At 41.1% G+C, this 24,809-nt stretch overlaps 1 protein-coding gene across 1 annotated transcript in view; it reads right to left on the minus strand.

Moving 5' to 3' along the window:
• Positions 1–24,809, minus strand: part of LOC139302963 (ankyrin-3-like) — a 99,343-nt gene that overhangs the window by 37,740 nt on the left and 36,794 nt on the right. The window contains exons 7-28 of the mRNA XM_070926625.1: positions 24,703–24,726; positions 22,243–22,341; positions 21,496–21,594; positions 21,276–21,374; positions 20,974–21,171; positions 19,503–19,601; positions 18,653–18,751; positions 17,414–17,512; positions 16,827–17,024; positions 15,498–15,596; positions 15,187–15,285; positions 13,597–13,794; positions 13,122–13,220; positions 12,454–12,552; positions 12,178–12,276; positions 11,855–11,950; positions 10,952–11,024; positions 10,405–10,464; positions 9,097–9,132; positions 5,882–6,005; positions 3,343–3,354; positions 880–982 (exon numbers count right to left, since the gene is read on the minus strand). Coding sequence (XP_070782726.1) covers positions 880–982; positions 3,343–3,354; positions 5,882–6,005; positions 9,097–9,132; positions 10,405–10,464; positions 10,952–11,024; positions 11,855–11,950; positions 12,178–12,276; positions 12,454–12,552; positions 13,122–13,220; positions 13,597–13,794; positions 15,187–15,285; positions 15,498–15,596; positions 16,827–17,024; positions 17,414–17,512; positions 18,653–18,751; positions 19,503–19,601; positions 20,974–21,171; positions 21,276–21,374; positions 21,496–21,594; positions 22,243–22,341; positions 24,703–24,726 — 2,211 coding nt within the window. The remainder of the gene's footprint in view (positions 1–879; positions 983–3,342; positions 3,355–5,881; positions 6,006–9,096; positions 9,133–10,404; positions 10,465–10,951; positions 11,025–11,854; positions 11,951–12,177; positions 12,277–12,453; positions 12,553–13,121; positions 13,221–13,596; positions 13,795–15,186; positions 15,286–15,497; positions 15,597–16,826; positions 17,025–17,413; positions 17,513–18,652; positions 18,752–19,502; positions 19,602–20,973; positions 21,172–21,275; positions 21,375–21,495; positions 21,595–22,242; positions 22,342–24,702; positions 24,727–24,809) is intronic.

The following is a 24,809-nucleotide window of genomic DNA, read 5'->3' on the forward strand; positions in this document are numbered from 1 at the left end:
AGATCATATAATCATGTTACTTTGAAGTACTCTTAAATTACTGTATTGCGTGTCTCATTGTCGTAGAGTTGTAGAGCATGCATAGAAGAGCATGTCCAGACTCAAGTGTAGGATACAGTGTCTATGGATAGTTTCTTTTTACAAATCAGGATATCGCTGCCTCAGCTCCATCGATTTTTGACAATGCTTTTGTTTGCTTTAGTCTCTCAAAGTCCCTCAACTGAATGGAAGTGCAATACTAAAAAGCTGGAGTACCCGTTTAATGATGCCGATGCATGGAGGAGTTTCTAATTCGGATATTTGTTTGGAGGGAAAACCAGGCAGTCCATTTTAAGAAACCACTACCTAAGCAAGAGGTTTCGGGCTAAACCTTCATTTATATGCACGTATATCTCACCTCACCGTTTCTAGCAAAAATTATCTTTATATAATTTAATAAAAAGGTTTTTGACCGAGGCAAAAGTGCAAAAGCAAAAGAGCCATGTTGTCTTTTGGCTGGTGGGATATATTCTACAATCAGTTTCACCTGAATTCCCACTTTACTTTAGGTGCCATTTTGCTGCATCCTTAAAGTAAGTGGGCCATCAGAGTAATCACTCTTAGATAGCAGCAGTAACCACTAATCTCATTTCCTCTTTCAGTAAAATGTAACGGGATTGGTCGTCTTTATGTCAACACCAACTCAGGTGTAAGAGGATTGGTGAATAGCCTGGCTTTTGGCACAGCACCAAGACAGCTCGGCACAGTTGGAGACAGAAGTGCTTCTCTTGTGAAGTTAATGACCTGCGGATTACTGAGAAAGAAATAGAGACAGAAGCCAGCAAGACACACAGAGAGACAGAAAGAGACGAAGCCTAAACGTCCAGTAAGAGTACGTACCATCTCCTTATTGGGTGCCAGCATCTCCTCTATCATCATGCTGTCCCGCGTGAACGAGCTCCGGTTCAGCGTGTTGGACCTATCAGAACTGAAGGAACGCAGGCTTGTTGTGGTTGCCGTAGAAGTCACGGATTACCAAGACAACAGTCACAATGATGGAGAGGGGAGGTGAGGAGGAGGAGGAGTTGGAGGGGGGTGGGTGTGAGGGGGGGGGGATGAAAGTGAACAGAAAAAAAAAACATAAACACATTAAATGCATGCAGCTTCCAGGAACCTGACTGTATGCCACCAGTGACAACAACAACCATAAGGCAAGAGAGGACGCTATTGAAGAGGAAATTCAAGTGTTTCAAGTGACAAAACCCAGAGCTAGAGAGAAATTATTGGCCTGCAAAGGCTACTAATTTGTCTGAGGCTTCTTCAGAAACTAAACTCCAGAAGTAAACGCAGTTGTCAGTGCTGGCTGATTTTCCAAATAAGACCTCTTGGATGGTGAACAGAGCAAAAATAAAAAAACGTGCACAAAAACAATAAAATGAGGGTTTGTTGCAACAGTCACTATATTGTCTATACCTGCTCTGACAATTACAGCTTTTTTAGCCTCTTCAGTCTTAGCCACTGGGCTGTTCACACCACGCCAGCACACAATTCGAATGCCCTACAAGCCCGAGGGAAGCAGAGTAGCTTATGAAAGTTAAGCAGATTACTTTATGATGGACAATGGACACAGCGCTAGGACAGGAAGCTGGTATTGGCCGTCGTTGTCGTGATGAAAAAATGCGCAGATAATTAGCTGCTTTGTCTCATCACCCATCTTTTGACAGTGCAGCCACATTAAACTGTAGACTGTTCAAAAGATGACGTTTCTATCCCAAAACATATGTCAGTGACTGTGCGCTGCGATGTTGTTTGTTATGAGAGACTTTTATGAGGCAAATTAAGAACATTCCTGAGTAATGACGTATGATGAATGTTTGCCTGCAACATCTCAACCGCAATTACAACATCGCTATTTGCTCTACACAAGTAAACTGCTGTGAATCAATTGGCCTGTGCTTAGAGGATCTGCTCTGTAGCACATGACAAAAACACAACTCTTTCTCAAATGACAAATCTATGGAAGCAGAGAGAGGCCGTGGTTTCAAAATACATATATATTTTAATCCTATTAACTCAAGACTGCAAGAGTCTCGTGATAACAGGATTACGAGATGCAATGCACCTCTTCACTTTGTTGTCTGTATTGTGATTTGATTTTAATGAAAAACATATGTTAAAAGGCCAATTATTTGTCTTTAATTGAATTAATTGTTTTTCATTGTGACATGAATTTTCCATGCCACGTTAAAATCAAATCACAATACAGACAACACATGGTAAATTCATGTCACAATGAAAAACAATTAATTCAATTAAAGACAAATAATTGGCCTTTTAACATATGTTTTTCATTGAATTATAGCACAGTAAATGCATGCATGAAAGGGAAACACATAATAATATCTAATGTATTTTACTTTTTTTTTCTCCTATATTTTTATCTATTTTAATTTAGGCATTTTAAATCTTCCATAAATGATACTGAGATGAATAAAAAAGCAAAAACAAATTGGCCACTCTTAGCTTCCAATACATATGACATTTAAAAGTAATAGTTGTAATCTAAAACTTTCTGAACTTCTGTTTTTGTAATACATCTATTAGATTAGAAACTCAGGTTTATGTTGTGCATCCCTTACATGCAAAAACAAACAAAAAAACATTACAACTGCTCTGAAATTAAACTACTTTATTTCACTTCGAAAAGATATTGCAAAACATAAGATGCTGTATGATGAACTTCTTGTTTGTAATTGTACATTTTTGTATGAAATGTACATATCTTTCTCAGTGCTTGACAACATACAGCCAGATTATTCTGCACTGTCCATTATATGTGGTAACTATATGACGCTGAACTGATGAAGGCAATAGCTATTGCCCACAGATTTATCAGTTCAGGTCCCTGGAAGCTCGATGAAGGAATTCTCCACACAGAAACCAAAATGATGCAAAGCTCCACCTTTGTGACTAACCCACAAAGACCCAGGCATTAATGATACAGTGACCACAGTCAAAAACAAAAGCAAACACAACAGGCTGTTCTCTACAAGCAACGAACACAGCAGACTGTTTTCAACTGAGAGTAAAAAAAAGGTTAAAAATCACACAAGTGAACCGCAGTCCACAACACGGTGCCTGATGTCAACATACAACAGTGTTAAAAAACATAAAAACTGGTCCAAACCATTATGTTAGTAGCCAAACATACACAGTAAATATGTATTACATCGGACCACAAAGTCATGATATTGACAAGTGACTGGAGTCTGGGGGTGTCAGGGGAGGGAAAGGGGTGAAATGGGCCGGGTGGGGAGCTGGTGGGGGAGGTGTAGGGAGGACTCTTCATGCCTTCGGCCTTACCTGACTTTGGGACTAACATTAAGAACGGACATGAGGAGAGAATAAAAGATCATGAACAAACAGAGGAGTGGACAGAGAGATGCAGAGAGGAGAAAAGCCAGAGCAGAGATGCAGGTTGGTAGAATGATGCCAGATGCTGCCGACTGACTGACTGACTGACTGACTGACTGACTGACTGACTGACCTCTGTTGCCCTGCCTGGCATCCTCACTGCTCTCGACTAATCAAACACCTAATTTGTGGACTAATATCAGCCAGCTTCATCTTAGTGTCCCCACATGTACACTGAATGATTCCAATTTCAAATTAGTTATTATATTAGTTATATATATATTATATATATGAGTTATTTCAGGCGTGAACAAGTCTTGGTTGAATCATCAGAGCAAAAGATGAGGAACAGCATTAAAAAAAATATCTGGTCATGAAATTCAAATCTGCATTTACTGATTTTGCAGAAAAAGCTGTAAACACAACATCGAGCAGAGATGGAGCAACATTAGCATCCATTCGCAGACATGTTTCTGACCACCTGACAAATGTACATCCATCCTCTTATTCATGCCTCTAGCTGGCTTCTTTGCCATGGTAACGGCAGCTGAGGCTCCTGGGTATTGTAGTAGTAGTAGTAGTAGTAGTGTACGGCCATCTGCTATAACAAAACTGAATGGGAAAAAAAACAGGATTTCTCAGGAATTAACGGAATAATTAAAACCGACGAGCGGGCATTTATCAGGAGACTCCTGTGTGTTCATGTTGAGGAACACTGAGGATATGATTAGAATAAAACTTCTACCCATTGGCTCCTCCTGCATCACAACTCCGTTGAGTACGCATGCGTTGCTTTTTGTGATGTTCAAAATAATAATGTATTAACAATGTTAAACCCCTCGAGTGCCCTAATAGAAAAGTTTTATAGTGATCACTGAAAACCTTTCTTTCAACTCATTATTAGTGATTTTGTAGATATTTCACTTCCTAAATTGACTGATCTGGAAGTGATTTGAACCCATCCCAACAGCAGAGCAGCAATTTGTTAAACCACTTCTAAGCTTGGGTTGATCTCACACACACACACACACACACACACACACTTACACATCCCCGCCCCACTCAAACAGTGTGTGTGTTGATGTAATCCAGCGCTCGAGGCCACGGAATCGAACATGTTTCTAATTTCCTGTGGCTCAGTGTCCATGTGTGTCACTCCTCAGATATTCAATAACCGCCTCCCTCTCCAGCGGGTTGCACAAGTGTCAATATTTTTGTGTGAGCAAAAAGTTCAACAGCCACAGAAAGCGAACTACGACCTCCCACTGGTGAGGGGAACATGTGTGTGTGTGGCCGGTCGGGGGTCAGAATAATGTAAGGCTTCGCTGCCTTTGCTTCCTCTGGATAATATGAGAATTAAGACTTCAACAGAACGTTTTCACAGATTTCAGTTACAATATTATTATTATTCTCTGTGAGTTGATGGTTTTTAGATCATGAGCTTTCACGAGACTTGTTGTGCTCGTTCACGTGCCCACAGTGAAACCCTGTCATTCTACTAAATCACTGGACGACATTATCAAGAAATCATTGTGTTTCTTGGAGCTTTGAAAAAGACTCTTCAGCACGTCTAAACTTCAGTGTATCCATCAGATTGATTGTGATACCTTGGTATACTGAAATTACCACGAACAAAGGAGACCATGGTGGGAATGTCTACATAGTGCCAGCAATAAAACAAAAAGACCACAATTTCCATAAACACTGTTACTTCCTGTCTAAAAGAGCACTTTGCTTCTTTGGTCAAAGGTGTTTCAGTGGCCAATTTCCTGTTTCGTGCTGTACCATGAGCGATTTCCTTTCATGCTATAAAGCAAATCCGCCATTTTTATATGAAACCCCACAACCACCCGATCTGTGTTTTAACACCCAGTCACACCAGAACGTGGCACAGAGAAAGTCATCCACGCACCTTTGTTAAATTTGTGGTTGTAGAAGCTTGGTGATGTGCTCGCGCGGCTATTTGTTATAGTAGCTAGCGAGATGACGATACTGAAGCTATCAGTCACATAAGCTATCAAAGCTTCTTTCTATTTTCTATGTACTGTGGCGTGTACTCAACCACGGCATTTTCTTCCCAGGATTGTACTTTATTTCATTATATAAAAAGCTTTTGAAGAAAGCTAGCTGTCAGTTAGCAAGCTTGTTGCTGTTAAACACAGTTTATTCAACAGCTGTATTTGTACCATTGACTCCCGTCTCATAACCGTTTTCAAACCATTCCTCTTTTGTGGAGCAGTTTATACTCCGACAGAGGTTAAAAGTTGATGGTGTATCACCGCCAACAAGCTACAATAGCTTCCTCCATTTTGGACTCTTTGGCTCTCTGTTCCCTCATAGGTCAGAACTGTCAAGATGGTTTCCTATTGGTCAACGGTGCAAACGTGTGTGTCACATCCACGTGTGTCATAATGATTGATATCAAAAGGCTACCGTAACAAACATAGAAATAGTCATAATATTGATTGTCGACCGGGGTGCGTCTTACCTCTGTGACCGGGCACCAACGCTGAAGCCCATGTAGCCCTCCTGAGGGAGCGAGTCGTCGCCCAGCTCCCGCAGGTCCTGGGGGGCCAGATATTTGTCTGTGTCCCCCGTCATTGCATCATCACCTGTAAGTTGAAAACACAAGGTTACAGGAAGAAAGCATTTCCATGTTTGCGTGTGCAGCAGGTGTGTGACTACAGCTTTACCAGTTCAAAACTCTGGACTGATGAGGAAACTAAGTGTAAACCTCTCATCTCTCTCAATAACTACAGTCCGGGCTCTCAATGTGAGCAGTGCACATATCCTGCTCTATCTGAGATCCTCAACATTAAGCTGTGGCAGACCAGCTTTAATGGGTTGCCGCTTAGTGCAAAAGTGGCAAATTCTATGAATGCAACTTTCTGTGTATTTCTGTACGTTTTGGTTTTTTTTTGGGTCGTCATGCAGACCGTAACAGAGCAGCTCTTTTAGACAGACAGATCAATGCAGCCTCTGCCCAGAGGCTGTTTTCCAGTTCAGCTTCGGTCCAACAAACACACACAAACAAAAGTCTTGCTGTCACTAAAGGCTTTTTGTCTCAGTCCCCAGATGACAAAAAAAATGTTAACAGTAAAGCCTGCCAACAACAAATAGCGCTGCTGTCAGTAACTTTTGTAAGGTTTAAGTTTAGTGAGCAGTAATGGTAACAATTTAACAGCTTTATATCTAAATGAAGTTAAGGTCATGCAAGTTTAGAGGTAAATATAAACACGTTCAACACCAGCAGAACTCCCACGTCATCACAGCAAACAAGTCATTCAAGCTTTAAAAAAAAAAGTGGCTGAGACATACGTTACAGGCCTAGCAGGAAAACAGTTAGCAGCATGTTATTCCCCTCAGAGGTACTGTAGATCCTAGCCTACCGATGAACTGGTGACCGCAGAGTTGAAAGAGAGAAGGGAGGAGTTAAAAAGGGAGAGAGGAGCAAGTGCATGCAGGCGGAGAAACGCAGAGGGAAAGAAAAGGAAGGAATTCCAGCAACCACAAAGCACCGGAGACCCCCCCCCCCCCCCCTCCTGTCCCCTCATCCCCTGCTGCTACAGCACCCCTCCCCCTAAACTTTCTCTCACACACATATCAACACACACACTTTACAGACCCCATCTGGCGACATTCCAGCTCATTTTCCGGGACCCCTTCTTATTTCAGCCTCCTGAGCGAAGGCCACAACTCACCTCCCGCTTTAAAGCACTTCATTCAGCCAGAAGTCCAGTTTGCAGGATTTCACCCTGAACTAACTTTCTTCAACTTGTAACCTCCCTTCAACTCTCTCTCTCTCTCTCTCTCTGTCTATCTCTCTCTTTCACAGCCCGGCGCTCACACAAACAGATCAGCTTTCTCCCGCCTACCCACCCTGCTCCAGGATTATCCAGTGTGTGTGTGTGTGTGTGTGTGTGTGTGTGTGTGTGTGTGTGTGTGTGTGTGTGTGTGTGTGTTTCAGAGCAGACACCTAGAGCTCACTGCAGGACAGAAATAGTAAGTGGGTGTGTGACTCAGACTAAGTTGTCTAACATCTAAACTCTACCTATGCAGCGTCTATAGGAGTTCTGCTCTCTTTTATTTCTTTATGTTTATATCTTATGGTTTGTACGCCGGTTTGTTTATATATTGTCTTTTTGTTTTCTCCTTCTTACCTGTCTGTCTGCTTACTTGTCTCTCTGTATACCAAATAGTACAAATTCTTTGCCGTCATTATGCTCACTCATTACTGCATCCTCATCGTCTCTCTCTCTCCCTCTTGATCTCTGTATCTCTCAGCCGACTCCTCCTCCGTGTGTCAACTCACATGTCTAACAACTTGTGTTTTTTTGTCACGTCTACATTGCAGAAATTCATCACTCTGCGCATGTCCAAAAAAAGATTTCCCCAAACAACTCCAGCTGGGGTCGACACAACAGTATCTGCCTGCTTGTCTTTTGTGTTGGTTCCTGCAGCTGTCAGATGTCTGATGTGGAACATTTTTAACATATATTTTTAGTTTTTTTATCTTTAATATTTGACCTTTTTTCAAATGTGTATTTTTCACACTGGTCCAGGAGAATGTCACATCACATTTCACTACACATATTAGTTTTGCATGTGCAAAATAAACCTTTGAATACGTTGAGACAGATTGCAACTAAGAATGAATTACGGCCATCTCGCACAGTGAACGTTTAAAAAGAGTAATCCATTGATTTAGCACTGCACTCGTGTAACATTGCTGACTCACCAAGTAGAGATATCATCTATTTTATTCCACACATTCTTCTTCATTGTCAAAACCTGGTGCCTACATTACCCACAATTCAACTCGACCGGCAACAGTTCGGTCGGAGATTCTGGTGTGTTATGCTAGTAGTGGCTAAAGTAGTAGCTCACTTCTTTCTAACTCCACACCATCAGATTCTTCTCTTTTTTTAACTTGTTAAACTCAAGCCTTCATTTTTCACTCAAGTTTGACTCGAGTCCAAACGTAAACCATCAACGTAAGATCATCTTAGTTACAGTACACTGATCAGTTGCCATTTGGAAGATGAGCAGGATGCCTTCTTATTAATGGCGCTGCTTCTATTTCTTAAATAGCAAGTGCTATATTTAGACTACGAAATGTCAAAACCAAAGACAGGCATGAAGGGCCAAGGATGAAAACGTATTAAGTTTAAAAACAGCAGTGGAAACAGATGATTAATCAACTACAGTATGTGATTGCCTCATAAATAGTTATCTCAAGATTCAGAATTTATATCCATGCTGACCAAATATTAATTAACAACTCTGGAGAAACTCTCAGGAAAGCCCACAGCAATTTACAAAAGACTGCACGGGGTTTGTGGTCTGTCCTGATTTAGATCTTGGACTGTGTGTGTTATTGGAGATGTTAATCATTGCTGTTACTCAGCTGGTATGTGGGTATGTGAAAGTATGTGTGTGTGTATGTGCATTTGTATATCTAGAGTTACACCTCACATATTTTTAGATCAGAAGTGAAAGATGGACACTCTACTGAAGCTCTGCAACAAAAACAACAACAATTCGCACACAAATTCAATGTGACGGCAAACATGCGCATAAATACAGCAATAATAAAAGGCAACAAAAGCAACACACAGAGTTTAGTTCCACCAGTTTAGCTGAACCACTTCAGACTGGTTATTGGAGTTAGTTACAGTGAGATCACCGTTTTTCTGGACTTACAGGAATAGCTGATGCAGATATTTCCAACATCCATCTCTGTTTAAACAAAGCAGAAATACACCTTCAAACCCTTTGGAATATCCTCAATATTTTTGAAATCATGCATAAGGCTGCATATAAAATGCTTATCTCATTGTGTTTAAGAGCCTGTGTAAATTTTCTATTTTCATTCTGTTTTATTTCCATTTTTTTTTCATTCATCTGTTCACTTTCTCAACTCATCCCATTACTCATCTTCTTTCAATGTTCTGTTTACTCCCCATCTACTGCGAGTGAGGTTCACTAGAAAGAGTTATTATAAGTCACCTAAACATTTAGGCAAAGAGCCATAATTCACTTTATGACATTCTGCCATCCTGTATAGAGATCCATGTTACATTATATTGCATATATATTGTGTTAAATACAAACAGCAGCGGATGTTGTCTCTATATCTCGATATAGAGACAACATCGGTCCATATGCACACTTAACCATTGTGGGAAAGTAAAGTGATTCAAATGTGTTGAAGAAATGTGGAATTCTGGAGGCTGCTGACATTTAGCTAGCTAAAAACTGCAGACAGTCAGAAACATGTGACTTCCCTGTTTAACAAAAAACACCAGAGGGCTGAACGAGCCAAGCGAATCTCAACATATCAACCCCCCCCCCACACACACACACACACACACACACACACACACACACACACACACACACACTATAGAGTTCAAGTTCATTCAATTTTGGCTCATACAAGAGACCATGAGAAAAGAGATACACAAAGTAAACACACACACACACACACACACACACACACACACACACACTCCAGCAGCTGACACCATGTTTGCTTTGGCTCAAATGTTTGAAACTACAATGGAAGCGTCACTGACAAGCCTCCGAAGACAAAGGATCGAGTGTGTGTGAGTGTGTGTGTGTGTGTGTGTGTGTGTCGTGTACTACACGGTGTGAAAAGGAATCTGTTACACACTCCACAACGCCATATGCAGACAGTTGGCATGGCAACCAGGAGAAAGGCATATTCCCCGCATTTCGACGCATGAAAGTACTGGAGGCTTTACAACAACACAGCATGAGAGAGTCGAAGGGGGGAGGCAGTATGGTGCATCGCATATGTACAACGGTTTGTGCATATACTATTATATAATAATAGAAATATCTCTATTCCATCATGGTATTTTACTACTTTCAGTTACATATAAATAGAGTTAAAAGAGATGAGGAATGACATACAGAAAGAGGTATGAAAGATGAGAAATAAAGAAGTGAGGATTTAAAGAACAAAAGAAATGAGATGAAAAATACCTTCTTCCACATCAGATATATAGTCCTCTGTGATCATTTCGGGGACATTGGCTTTACAGACTGTGTGATTGGGATGGAGGAGAGGGTTAGAGAGAAAAAGTGATCAAAAAAAATTATGGGAAAATCATATTCATAACAAAATCACAGGCAAAGAAAGAAATGAAAACAACAAAGTGGTTACTGAACATTTTCAGTGGCTGGATGTGTCACTTTGGAAATAAAGCCTTAAATCATACTCTGAAATAAAGTGAAATAAGTTAATGATGGAAAAAAGAAACATGTTGGCTTTTTCACCTGAATTACTCAGCAGCAACAACAAAACAACTGTTTCCTTGGCAACAATGAAGACATTTGGCAACCAAGGGACCAGCGCTTGGATCTCGTCCTATTCCAGCCCAAAAGCCAAATATGACTCAACCTGAGATTTTATAGACTTTGGCCGTCTCTCCAGGGTTTTGTCACTGAAGTCAGGTTGTTTGGGGAGAACTGTTTTGACGGATTTAAAGTAATACAAATTAAACAAACAAAGTGGGAAGTGAATCCTTACCTTCATCATCGGACATGTCCAGCACCTCGTTCATGGTCTCGGGAACGTTCATCTTGTGCTTCTCTATCACAGTCTGTCGAACAGAGACATGCTCTTACAAAGTTACCCACCAACAGACTGCTGTAGCCCAATTTTCAGTGCTTACCACCATCAAAATAGTCTATTATCACAGAGAAGTCTTAAACCATGAACACGTAAAGGCTGGGTAAAAAAACAAAGATGGGGGGAGTGGAATAACCTGCACTTTGTTTTGGCAAATTTCAACAATACTAATTCAGTCAGTACAACTTTCAAGTTTACAAGTTTCTCTGTTTAACACTGCTTTCATCCATTACTTCCAATCACTTCTACTTTGCTGTTTTTTTGATCGGCGTTGAGATAACATGAAATGAAATTCAACACTTCCTGCAGATGTTTCACATTAAAAACCTTCCAGGAAAGAGACGTCTTGCTAAAATATCATGAAATACGGCCAATATAAAAACATCTACTTTGACGTTTTTTTTGATCGCTACTTAGACACAGTGAAGGAAACTTAACACTTCCTGCAGATGTTTCATAGCCTACCAGAAAAGGGAGGCAAAATGCCACTGGAAGGCTTGTGGCTGTGATACATTACTGCAGGAAGTACTGAGTATCAATGACACTAGCTTAACTCAGACTGAAACGAATAACGGCAAAGAAGAACCGACTGCAATTATTAAGTGAGAACAGTATTTCTACTAAAAGGAGAAACTCAGAGCAGCAGGATGGTGAGTGTGTACATGATCAATACAACAAATATCAGGTAAAGATGGAGGAAGTGCTAATAATAACTGAGAAATAAAGACCTATCTCTAATATAATAACCAGGCCCCCACATGGTATGTTTAAACACACACACACTCAGAAACACATACGCACCTGAGTGGTAAGAGTTTCCTCTGTGACCACTTTGAGTGTGTCGACTACAGAGATGTAGCCGAGCCTCCTGGCAATGGACAGAGCGCTGTTCCCATTCTGGACAAAATAAATAAATAAATAAAAGAGGTGAGAGGTTTGAAACAGTATCAGGGAATCAAAACTACTGCTCTTCTTAGTGTGTGCTAAAACCTTAATTATCAAAGCTTATTCACTGAGTGGCGGCTAGTATATTTGGTACTTTTGGTAGAATTTAGAGGTAGAGAACAGCCTGAATCAGACTTAAAATGTTTGGAGTGTGTATTACAGGGTCTGTTTGTACTAACAGCTGTGAGCTCGTTGGGCGAAGCTCCGTGATGCAGCAGCAAGTTGATGATGTGTGTGTGTCCCTGCTGTGCAGCCTGGTGGAGAGGTGTGTAACCGTTCTGCAGAGGAGGGAAAAAGAGAAAAAGGTTAGAGTCAGCAAACAAAACACATTTATTCTACACCCACTGGTGTGCACACACTGTCTGAAAGTATGCAACTGCTCACATCTCTTCTGCACAAACAAATAAAGGAATAAAACACATATATACACAAACACACACACACTAAACGGTTACCTTGGTCTTAGCGTTGACCTTCGCCTGATTTTTCAGCAGGAAATTGACCATCTTCACGTTGCCATAGTGACAGGCCACATGGAGAGGAGTGTATCCCAGCTGACGACACAGAAAGTCATTTGCAAAATGTGATTAGCATACATTTAACAAAAGCTAAATATGTACTTTGTTTTATGAAACGAAAGAGTCTGTTCCAATATCCACACTGGCAGTCTCGAGCACTTAACTGATAAGAATAATATTGCATATCTGACGGTATCAAGATAAATATTTAATATAATTTTGTCAAAGATTTTGAGAAATGTGTTCTCTTTTATGTATAGTAGACCTACATGCTCCAAGATAACTGTGATACTGTATGGTTAATCCTACTTATTTGTTCCAACAAATCACCTGAGCTCCATTTTGCCACATGCAGTACTTGCATTTGCATGAGTGACAGGATGTCCTTAAAAATCGAGTGTGTCCCAGTGGGCTCTGATAGCCTTCGACACTGATAACAAGCAGGCACCTGACCGCAAGTGTGGGTATTGGGACGGACCCAACGCGATATTCAATTTATAATGATATAAAACTGAGAAAAGCAGCAAATCTTCACATTTTGAGAAGCTGGAATTAGTGAATATTTGGCACCTTTGCTTCATACAAGAAGACACTAGTAGTAGTACCTTGGTCTCAGGGTCAATAGTAGCTCCCTGGTTGACTAGGACCTCAGCAACGTTGACTTTATCCTCCTGGGCAGCCAGGTGGAGCGGAGTCAGACCGGACTGACAGACAGACGGAGATAGTTAAATATACAGAGTTAAACACACAGACAGGCTTAAATATATAGATAGAGAGAAACTGAAACAAGACACAGTTACAGATGTGCAAACAGAGTTAAATACACAGACAGAGAGAGACGAAAAGTTTCCAATACAGTACAGTATAATTCAGAGGTAGAGAAATATAGCCTCCTCCAAGCAAGAGGACAGGTCTATGCATTATGGTGACCAATTACAAGAGAACAGAAGCTAACAGACCAAAACCCACACTCTCATTTTTGAAGTAAGGCCATTAAACACAAGTCTGTAAGACTCACGTACATGTATACAGTCAAACATCTGTAGCAATGGCTTTGGTTTTTACGCACAGATCTCGTACCTTATTGCCCATGTTTATAGGAGCGTCTCGAGCCAGCAGCAGTGTCACAATGTCCACGTTGCCTTCCTGTGCTGCGAGGTGCAGAGGAGTGATTCCCTGGCGTGTCACCGTGTTGGTGGAGGCACCGTACTCCAGTAACGTGGTGGTTATCTCCATCTGATTCTTCTTAGCCGCAATGTGGAGCGGTGTGTAACCGTTCTGGGTGCAGAGAAACAGACACGATTGTTTCTTTGTTCGCTTGTTATTTTCTTTTTTCTCACTCCACCGTCATCGAACTCAGTTAGATAAAACACAGAATATTCTGAATCGATCAATTGCTCCATTCATAAAGTACCATGTGTTATGCGCATTTTCAACAATTACATTTCTAAGAAGAATGGGTACTTTCTTTCTGCGTCATGGAGAATTGTATTATAATCCTGTTATACAGTATAATATCTCTTTGAGAGAACACATAAATGTCACTTGTTTGCCTCTAAAAAGACGGGTTTTATCTGTTAGGGCTGGATGATAATTTAATATCATCGTCCGTCAACATTGAGTGGAATTGCACTGTGATGATATCATCATATTGTGTCATCCCTTTACAAAAATCTGATGATTCATAAAACAGTTAATCATTTTAGGGAATACATTTATTCGCTTTCTTACAGAGAATTGGATGAGAAGATCGATACCTCTTTTATATCAGTACATCAAATACAAAGCTAAGGAGACGTTTAGCTTAGCTTAGCACAAAGACTGAGAAACGGGGAAAAAGCTAGCCTGGCTCTATGCAACAGAACAAACTAAATCCACCAGCCAGCACCTCTAAAGCTCACTGATTAACATGTTATATATTGTTTGTCTAATCCGTACAAAAACCAAAGTGAACAAACTACAAGTTGCAGTTTTAAAGGGCCAGACTATTTCTTGGCCAGGAGCAGTAACTTCCTGTCCTTGCTGGTTGATTGGTTGGCAAGACCACAGGAAGTTCAATCCCCTGTATAAAAGCAAACTTGCCACTACCCCCTGTTCCCAGTCTTTATGCTAAGCTAAGCTAACCGGCTGCTTGCTGTAGCTTCATAATTAGCTTGCAGACATGAGAGTGAGGTCGATCTTCTCATCTAACTCCCAGCAACAAATAAAATAAGTGTCTGTCTGAAAATGACAAACTAGTTGTTTAAATCAATTATTCCAGTTCTCTTTATGTCTACATTTTGATGTTGTTCTTCTTTTGATTGATGGAGACAGCTTTATCCTCTTAAAATGTACATATATAATATATATATATATATATATATGCAAAACTATATTTCAAGCCCTTAGAGATTTAAACTTAATGTCCAGGACATTAAAGATTAAAGATTCAATTATTGGGGCCTAGCTAATTTCAGTTGTCTCTTTCTGGATAGATGTTGTTAGAGTGGAAGCGGCATCCTACTAGCCAATCACAATGCTTCGCTTAGCCTGCTCACTATGTGGGTGACTGAAACTAGGTCAGCCTGCTTTCAACCAGAGCCAAAGAGAGAGAGAGAGAGAGGTTTTGGTGCATTAATGCATTAAGGAACGTTCGATTCCCTCGACACGCTCTCTTTGACTGGCTCTTACCTTTGCTGCAGCATGTGGTGAAGCTCCCTGGTTGAGCAAGAGCAGCGCCACCTTCTGGTTATCATAGTGTGCTGCCACATGCAGTGGAGTTAGTCCACTCTGAACACACACAAACAAACATTGTAAGATGGTGATATACATTAAGTGTAGTGCAGTATGAGCAGAGGTGACACAGAGAATAACGTGAGACCGTGATAGTGCGCACGTGTGTGAGTTGCATTTAAGAATGAGAACATATTTGCTGTGCCCTCTTGTTTATGTCTCTCTTAAAGTGTCATTCTCTCACACACCAGTGTTTAAACATGCATTACCTTCCCTGCAGCATCAGACGGGGCGTTTTTCTGCAGCAGCAGGTTGGCCACCTCGATCTTCCCGTATTTTGCAGCCACATGCAAAGGAGTGAAGCCCTTCTGCAGAGACACACGACAACAGAAGAGAATATTAAACCAAAACGTATTAAAAAATCTTATCTGAGTTGTACTGTGGTTGTTAAAAACACTTAATAGTTACTAGTTATAGTTACCTCATGTCTATACATGGCTGCTCCACAAAGCCATATGTGTTTAATCACTTATAACTGAGTAATTTGTAGGGTTATGTCATGACAACATGAGAAACTGATTATTTGGTGCTTAAAAATGATGAAACTAAATAAGGGGCTCAGGGTGTGGAAGTAGGAAGAGTGTTGTGTGTGTGTTACATCAGATTCTTCAGCTATGAGGCAACACAGATCCGTGACCGTGGTTCAAAAACCGACTCGGCCCAGATAGACCCGGCCCTGTGTGTATGTTGTATGTGTGTGTATGCACGCAAACAGAGAGGTGACTGATAGTTAGGGGACTCGACAGAATCCAGAATTCCAGGTTCAAGGCCCCCACATTTCCACAATATGAATCCATCTCTATGGAGGTGGTGGATGGATGAATCATGCATGTCTCTACAGCTGAACACATGTAATGTTTAATCAGATTAGTTTATTGCAACTTAATTATATTTGGCCCCACTGAAATGTTAAGACTGTAGCCCACATCTGTGCGCTCTGTACTTTGTGTTTACTGCTAATAAGCAAATGTTAGCATGCTAACATGACAAACTAAGATGGTGGACTTCTTTATACCTGCTTAACATCAACATGTCAGGATGCTGATGATTTGATGATTTAACAGAAAGAAAAATACAAGAATGAAATGTGTGAATCTGTGTCCTAACTGTATATACATTCCCCTTGAAAAGGACCTTAAGAGAAAGCAACAGGTAGAGCCTGTTCCTTCTTTTGTTCTGCCAACATCCAACATGGCTGAAAATGACCTGTTTGACTGTATTTAGATTTTCGGGACTTTCCTCAGTGTCGCCATTAAACGCTCTGCTGCAGTTTAAATGGATGTTATGAAATGAGTAATGCACAAAGAAAGCCTCTCCAGAAACAGTTCAGATTCTAGAGAAGTTATTCTGACACAACTCACTCACTGGCAGACAGTCAACTGTAACTCATGTTCCTCAATCTCAGAGTCCCTTAAGTCCCTTAAGGTGGAGCAACAGTCTCATGTTGCAGATCCGTTAACTACGTAGTTAACGTCTGAGAAGTATCTATCTCCACACATCAGATTTACATTTTCTTTGTGTGTGTGTGTGATATATACCTTGGTAATAATGCCCAGACTAGCTCCTTGGTCCAGCAGCGATGTCGCCACATCTCTGTGTCCCTCCCTGGCGGCCAGGTGTAAAGGTGTGTATCCGGAGCTGGTCGTGGCATCTGGGCATGCTCCGTTTGCCAGCAGCTGGTGGACGATCTCTTGTTTACCAAGACGGCTTGAGATGTGCAGCGGAGTTTGGTCGTCCTGGTGACGACAAACCAAACAAACATTTTTAATTGATACCAAGACGACACAACAGCTAAGAAAGAAATCACACTCAGTTTCTTAATTGCTTTGTACAAAAAGCCAATGCAATTTTCATAGTTTTTGTGCATTTTGAATAAGATTTAAATCAGAGAAGCTATCAATTTACAATATTCACATCAGTTTGTAATTAAAAAAGAGTCAGACATCACTCAGTGCAAAGACACGACCACACTCAGGCACACATTAAGTAACAATACATTACTGTGCCTCAAACATACATTAACACACACAGACACATTTGTTGTGGCTGATACTGAATGGGTTCAATGTGTTTTCTATTTAAAAGGAGGATTTCTGTGTAAAGTTATCTGTCACACGTGGTCTACCTTGGCCGTGGCATCGACTCGTGCTCCATTCTGGATCAGATATCGGACCACGTTTGACTGTCCTGCCCTCGCTGCCATGTGGAGCGCTGTCTCCCCCCTCTGGAACACACACAAAAATAAAAGAGGGATTGATAGTTACTCCAAAGTTTTGATTCTTCCTCGTGAAAGCTCGTAGAAACTCCCTTTCTGTTAAGATGTACAGAGCGAAAGGGAGGCAGGCAAGAGAGAGAGGGACCCCCTCGCTCTCCACACCCAACTCACCATAATGACGTCCCATAATGCTCCGTTTCTACGGTAACCTGGCCACAGACATGGCGTGGGCGACCAAATACTTGGGGTTAAAGAGTTGAATGTGCAGTGCTCTTTCTTTCCCCTCTCTTCCCCCTCTCTGTTTGCTCATTACTCCGTTTTTTCTCTTTCAACTCTTCCGCCCATATTTCTGTCTCTTTCTCTTCATTCTCTCTTTGTCCTTTAAGGTGATTTAAGAGTTAACAGTAGTGAGAGTTTGCAGCTCCGACAGAGGCTGATGGACAAGATGAGAGTACGTACACATGGCATTAATAGACTGTCTCTCCTCCTTCCTGAACTACAGAGGTTTTGGAGGAACTGCTCAGTTTTCTTTAAGGTAATGCAGGGTGGCGTAGAGTCACTTTCTATGTTTGAATCTCACAGTCGCATTACCTGTAGTGAAAGAAGTACCAGTACAATGAAGTGAACTTAAACCTGCAATAACTGATTTTTTGGCCACTTGGGGGCAGCATTTGAACACAGCATTTGACATATTATCACCTTTTAAGTTGATACCCGAACTTGTTAGCAAACATTTAATTCATTGAATTCATTTGGAGTTGTGTTTGTGGGTGCATGGTGGATGTAAGTCCAATATTCACTTTCTTTGTTTGGTCTCCTGAGGGAAATATCTGCCTCTTTAGCAGCTGAATGCTCCACTATGTTCACCTGCTAGTCTCTAACTGAGCCGGTCGTGTATAGTGGGTTAAATCAGTTAAGTTGCAGCCAGACAGATAAACAATGAGCTTAAACTTGCTGGAAAGCTCCCTAAAGCGGAGGGGAGCTGCAGATTCAGGTGATAATTCTCTGTAGGTTCAACACTATAAGCTTCCCCTGTCACATTGTGAATAATCACGCTTACATTTATTACCATTTTCCATTTGGTCGATCCTTTGAGGGGACAAGAAGGAAACATGGAAGAAACAGAAATCAGGAACTTCCTGAACTCACCACATTGCTTGTGTTTGGTGAAGCCCCGTGGTTGATTAGCTGGTGGACGATGTTGTCATGACCCATAAAGGCTGCAACGTGGATCGGAGTCAGACCGGACTGTGTAGTGAGGAGAGGAGTGGAGAAATGAATGAAAACTACATAATCAGTTATGTAGTAATAAGTAAAAGTTAAAGTCCTGCATTCAAAGTGTTATTTAAGTAAGGGCACAGAAGTACAATCAGTAAAATGTACTTCAAGTATCAAAAGTAGAAGTAGTCATTATGCAGAACTTTAACAATGTTTTAAAAACATTATCACATACGTATTAACATGTAAGCAGCATTCTAATAATAAATGTATGTGATGATGGTATTATGTTTAGCGCTGCACAATAATAGTTATTCATTTTAAGTTATTGAGTCCTAAAAATCATCTCAGCTCAATGACATTTTCTTAAAACAACTGAAAAAGAATCAAAGACTTTTAGGACTCAGTAACAGACAAAAACTACTAAAATAAAGATTTTAGCAGCATGCAAAGTATTTAAAATGTTAACCTTCAAAGCAACTACAGCTGTCAGATAAATGTAGTGGAGTAAAAAGTACAGTATTTCCCTTTGACGCTAGTCACTTTCCACCGCAGTGACAACAAACTAAACCCAGAAGAAACTCTCTACTCTCTCTATGATGCTCCCAGAAGTTCCCACAGTACAAGAACAACTCCAGCTTTTTTTGCTGTAAAAACACAGAAAACAACTGCCATAATGCTTCCATGACACACACACACACACACACACACACACACACACACACACACACACACACACACACACACACACACACACACACACACACACACACACACCTACCTCAGTGACTGCCTGTATAGACGCTCCATGCTTCAGAAGTAGCTCCATCACCTTGACTCTGTTTTTCTTACAGGCGATGTGCAGGGGAGTGAAACCATTCTACAACACAGACAATCAATACAAAAATATAAACATTTCAAAGTATAAAAATAGTCCAAAAACTTTTTTCTGCGTGCTGCTGTGCAGGTCCTGCAGAGCTGGCGGAAGACGAATCTGGAACACCGAATGGAAACTACAGTACAAAGGGGGACCTTCTCTCCTTTTTTTCCCCCCTCTTTCTTTCACGTTTTCTCTCAACCCCTCTGCATGCAAACCAGACAAGCATGTGTGGAAATAATTGACTCGACTGTAAGCTGTAAAAAAAATAAAAAGTATGCTGCACTGAAATAGATACTCTTCTTTACAACTCACTCGTCTCTCGCCAACACGTACACTCTGCCCCCTCCCTCGCTCTCTTACTCGCTCGACTTTGAGGTTTCTGGCTCAATCTTATGACTTCATTTTTCTCTCTGTGTCCTTTTTTTCCCCCTTCTCATTCTCTCTGTCTATAAAGTCCCAGTGCTCTAACCACACCCAGACTTCTCCCATTACAGAACAGAGATGGTTGTCTTACACAAAGACAGTGGCCGGAGTTATAAAGTCTCTTTTTCCTGCATTCATTTCTCTCTCCTGTGCTGTCTTTTCTTCTCCACTTAAGTCCCTTATTTTTTGTAAACAAACAAAAAGTAGGGATAATGATGGAGGTAGGAGGAAATAGGAGAGGGGAAGGAGAGAGGAAATGAAAGGTTTGAAAGGAGGAATACATTTGTGGTTGAGATTAAATCCCCTAGATTAAAGACCCTATTGCAACACTGCAGCTTCAATTCAAGTCTCTGCAGAATGTCATCTATTCTATACTTCAACTTTGGAGAAAAATCACAATACCTTTCAATTACTTCCCTCTCTAAAGCCACTTTAGCTGGTAGTTTCACATGTCACTTTTCTGTTGAACCTTGTTAAATTTCTGTAACTCTTTAAACATGGCTCAAGTGTGACCTCACTGCCATCTCATTAATGTAAAGGCTGCAGCAGAGAGCGATAAAACACACTCCTTGTTCCGTCCTCTAAGAGTGCCGTTTAATAAACCGTAAAATACTGTCAATGAGTCTCTTCTCATGTCAGACCACGGTGTGAAAAAGGGTTTTCATTGATTTCTTTCTCCCCTCGCAGTGTGGGACAAAACAGATTAAAAAACCTTAAAAGCTACAAAAGTTTAACGATCAGTCTCTCTACATTTTCAGCTTTCATTCTACATTTTCTTTCCTGCCAACTGCTGGAATGAATCCAGCAAAAGGTTTGACATCCAGCATGAGCAAATACCTTCCTCCCATTCCTTTTCACACTTTTATCATAACGAATGATTGGTGAGTCCGTTTCCGGAGCTACAGAGGATCAACGTCCTCCACGTCCTCCTCCGTCCTTTCATCCTCACCAGTGCCTTGGCGTTGGGGTTAGCCTTCTTGTCCACGATGACCTTCGCCACCTTGTAGTGCCCACAGTGGGCGGCCACGTGCAGCGCCGTCAGGTAGTCGTTGGTCACGTCGTCCACGGGAACCTCGTGGTGCAGCAGCAGCTGGACGCAGTTGAGGTGGTCTCCCTGCGTCGCCATGTGGAGGGGAGACAAACCATTCTACAGGAGAAAGACGTGTTTGTAAGAACAGATGAGGCAGCGCGAGAGGGAAACACAGAGACTGACAGTTTAGGGATTTTTGTAAAGTAAAAGAAGAGATGTACCTTGGTCTTTGACAGTATTGGAGCTCCTCTGTCCAGCAGCATCTCCACCACCTGCTCATGGCCACTCCTGGCTCCACAGTGGAGAGGAGTCAGACCATCCTGTGAAAACAAACAGCATCAGCTTTGAACTTCATACCGTCACCAACAGAAGCCATCACAGGCTAAAAAATGTAGATTTTGTAGGTCAAAATAATGTGTGTGTGTGTGTGTGTAATTGTACCTTGGTCCGTGCATCTATCTTGGACCCTCTCTCCAGCAGCAGTCGCACCATGTTGCTATTCCCACGTTTGGATGCTACGTGCAGTGGTGTTATGTCGTTCTGGGGAGAAACACGAACAAGAAGCCTCAGAATTGTACCATCCAGCTTAAGCTGCAGTTATGTTAAGAAAACAACATCCACACTGTGTTTGTTGGTCACATACAGTACTGCCAAATAACTGATAAATTGAACTTCATGGCAATGTGCATATAAAGGGATACAATTACACAATTTGCGAACGCATTTCAACTAAAAAAAGAATAAAAATGAAGCTGTTGAACACATTTCAGACAACCTGTCCATGTCTGCAGCATTTTAATACGTCTCACTTGTCTCTAGAGGAATATAACCAATCCAGCGACTTCAGTTTAACAGTTTTCTTGCTTTCTTTCTTCTTTCTCTTCGTCTTTCCAGAGAAACTTCCAGAAGCCACTAATATCTCCATCTACTCACAGTACATCAATTCATTGTAGGTTTTGGTCTTTTCATGGGATTGGTTGACAATCAGAAAAATACATAATATCGCCAGCCATGTTTCCTCCAGCAGAGTGACGTGTGTCACACACACACACACACAAACATACACACACATGTGCATAATGTCCCGCCCTCTCATATGAGAGTCTGAGTGGTTGCAGCAGCACTAGCTTCAAAAAGGTTTGAGTGTGTGTGTGTGTGTGTGTGGCGTCTTTGAAGCAGAGTACCTACCCTTGCCTTGAAGTCCACAGCAGCCCCTCTGTTCAGCAGGAGCGTTGCTACGTTGATATTTCCATAGTGAGCAGCGATATGGAGAGGAGTGAAACCGCTCTGAGAGGGACGAGAGACAGACCGACGGAAAGAGAAACAAAATAATCGATTAAAGAGAGAGAAGCAAAGCATCTCTCATAATGAGCCATGAGCAAAGCATGATGGGACACGACATAGCGGTTGGCCAGAAGCGGGCTAACAGCAGGACTCGGCTGAGCATGCTTCGAAGATTTGACAAATTAAAGAGCGCTGGATTTTCTTTTATAACAAAATATACCTTTCTACTTCTCTTGTGTTGTAGTTAAAGCAAGTACGCCGCGACTTGACTTTGTTCAGGTGTGAAGTGGATAGAATCACAATAACTAAGCACATTAAGCTCCTGTCAAATGAAAACCATGCAAAGGCAATTCATCCGGGGAATTTAAAGTTTTAATTTAAAGTTGAATTTAAGGTTTTGTCTCAATTCCTAAAACTTCCGCTCCTCTGTGATATGCTTTCATCTGACAGGAAATACAAAGAACCAGACATGCAGGTGAGCATGCATCTGCATTAGTTAAAGGTAATCTACATATAAAAAGGACTATCTAGTCCTGAAATGGCTGCTTTAAAGAAACCACCAGTTCAAAAGTCTGACCTAAAACAACCACTTTATATCGAAATAACCAGCTTGGATTAATGTAAATAGCTCAAATTCAGCACCAGTGTTCAGAAAGAATATTCATCCAAAACATACATCATCAATTTATTCAGGTAATCATGGACAGTTCAGTCTTAATTCTTGTGTTTTTACTTTTCCAAACCGACAAACGGGAAAGGTCAACATGCTATTGATCATGTAATCAAGTATAAAATCAAGGAGCTGTTCTATTGAAAGCTGCTGAAACTGCTTTCTGGGCACAGTGACCGTAAATAAAATCCATCTGCATACTCAAGCCAAGTCATTAATGTGACTTCACACGAGTTAATTTAAACGGTACAACGGTGAAATAAATCACAAATTCAAGACTATGCAGATTGCAAGCAATCACTCAAGCAGTGCAATGAACAAACGCCTTTTTTCTAGTTGATCGATGCCACAAATGTCATTGTAGCTCGAGTAGGAACACATTACAGGAAGGTGCTACTGTGGATTTTTACGTTTCTTGATAACACTGCAGCATGAGAGAAACGTAGACATGTACTGAACCATTTACAGTAAATGAAGACAAAAACCTAGAAAGTGAGGGTTAAATGATCTGGCACTCAGGAGCAATACCTGCCAGTCATTTTCTGGCCAAACCACAAAAAGAAAATCTGTTCTGATTATTACAAAATGCTATTTTTTTTACTGAGATATTAAAAGAATAGAAACATTTTGGCAAATACGAGTTAGATGAAAAGATCGATACCACGCTTAAATATGAAGCTACATCCAGCAACCTGTTAGCTTAGCTAAGCTTTAAGTCTGGAAACAGGGGGAAGCAGTTAGTTAGGGACTTGTCCTCACCATGAGGTTGCCAGGCAACCAGTGGAGACTCCAGGAAGTTGTTTTTACACTTTGATTTGTGCACAGATTAAACAAACAGGATATAATATGTTAGAGATTAGCTTTAGACGAAGCCAAAGGTGACAAAGGCTAGCTGTTTCCAGTCTTTGTGCTAAGCTAAGCTAACCGACTGCTGCCTTTCGCTTCACATTTACCACACAGACATGAGAGTGGTGTCGATCTTTTCGTCCCAACTCTGGGAAAGAAAGTGAATTAGAGTATGTTGAACTATTCCTTTAAGGCTAAGCCGTACGCCTTCATTGAGGTTGGGCTTAGTTAAGAAGATGGTTACGTTTAAAATAACATTTAAAGGCCGTACGTTCAGCTTGACCAGTAGATCTATTGATAGGTGAACAGCAGGAAAATGCATCGGGAAGTCTTTTGAAAATGTACACAGAATATTTTTACACTAAATGACTCGTGTACATGATGTGTTATACCCTCAGGATGTCTGTGAAGGCAACAGCAACTTCAGCAAGGTTTAGAGATTAACTACTATATGCATACTGTATTCTAATATAGTGGCCTATAGTGGCGAGAACCAGGCCTTTACTTTACGGTACATTACAATATATACTGAAAAAAGACCTGTAAGGACAACACATTTATTCAAAAGCTCTAGGTATACTTAAGGTAACTGAAATTCTACTGTTATTTATTTCATCTCTGCCCAAAAGCAGCAAGCCACTGGATGCACACAAAGCAAAAAGTCGAAATGCGATGCAGGCTTAAAAACAGGCACGTGGGTGAGGCGCTGTCAGCAGCAAAAGCATTCATGCCAGCATTTAGCGTTCATGCTAGCAGACAGAAGGCTTTGGCTTTGCAATGGTGACCATGAGTGAACAATGACAGCAGAGAGGAGAGGAGAAGAGAAAACCAGACAAGACAAGATGTACCTCTGTTGTTCTATTCACCATCATCTAGAAGGGAAAAGGAAAACGGGGAAGCAGTAGGGTAAGAAAAAGGAACGAATACAGGGAGGAGGAGGAGGAGGAGGAGGAGA

Source organism: Enoplosus armatus, chromosome 20, assembly GCF_043641665.1.
Source record: "Enoplosus armatus isolate fEnoArm2 chromosome 20, fEnoArm2.hap1, whole genome shotgun sequence".
NCBI classification, from domain to species: Eukaryota; Metazoa; Chordata; class Actinopteri; order Centrarchiformes; family Enoplosidae; genus Enoplosus; species Enoplosus armatus.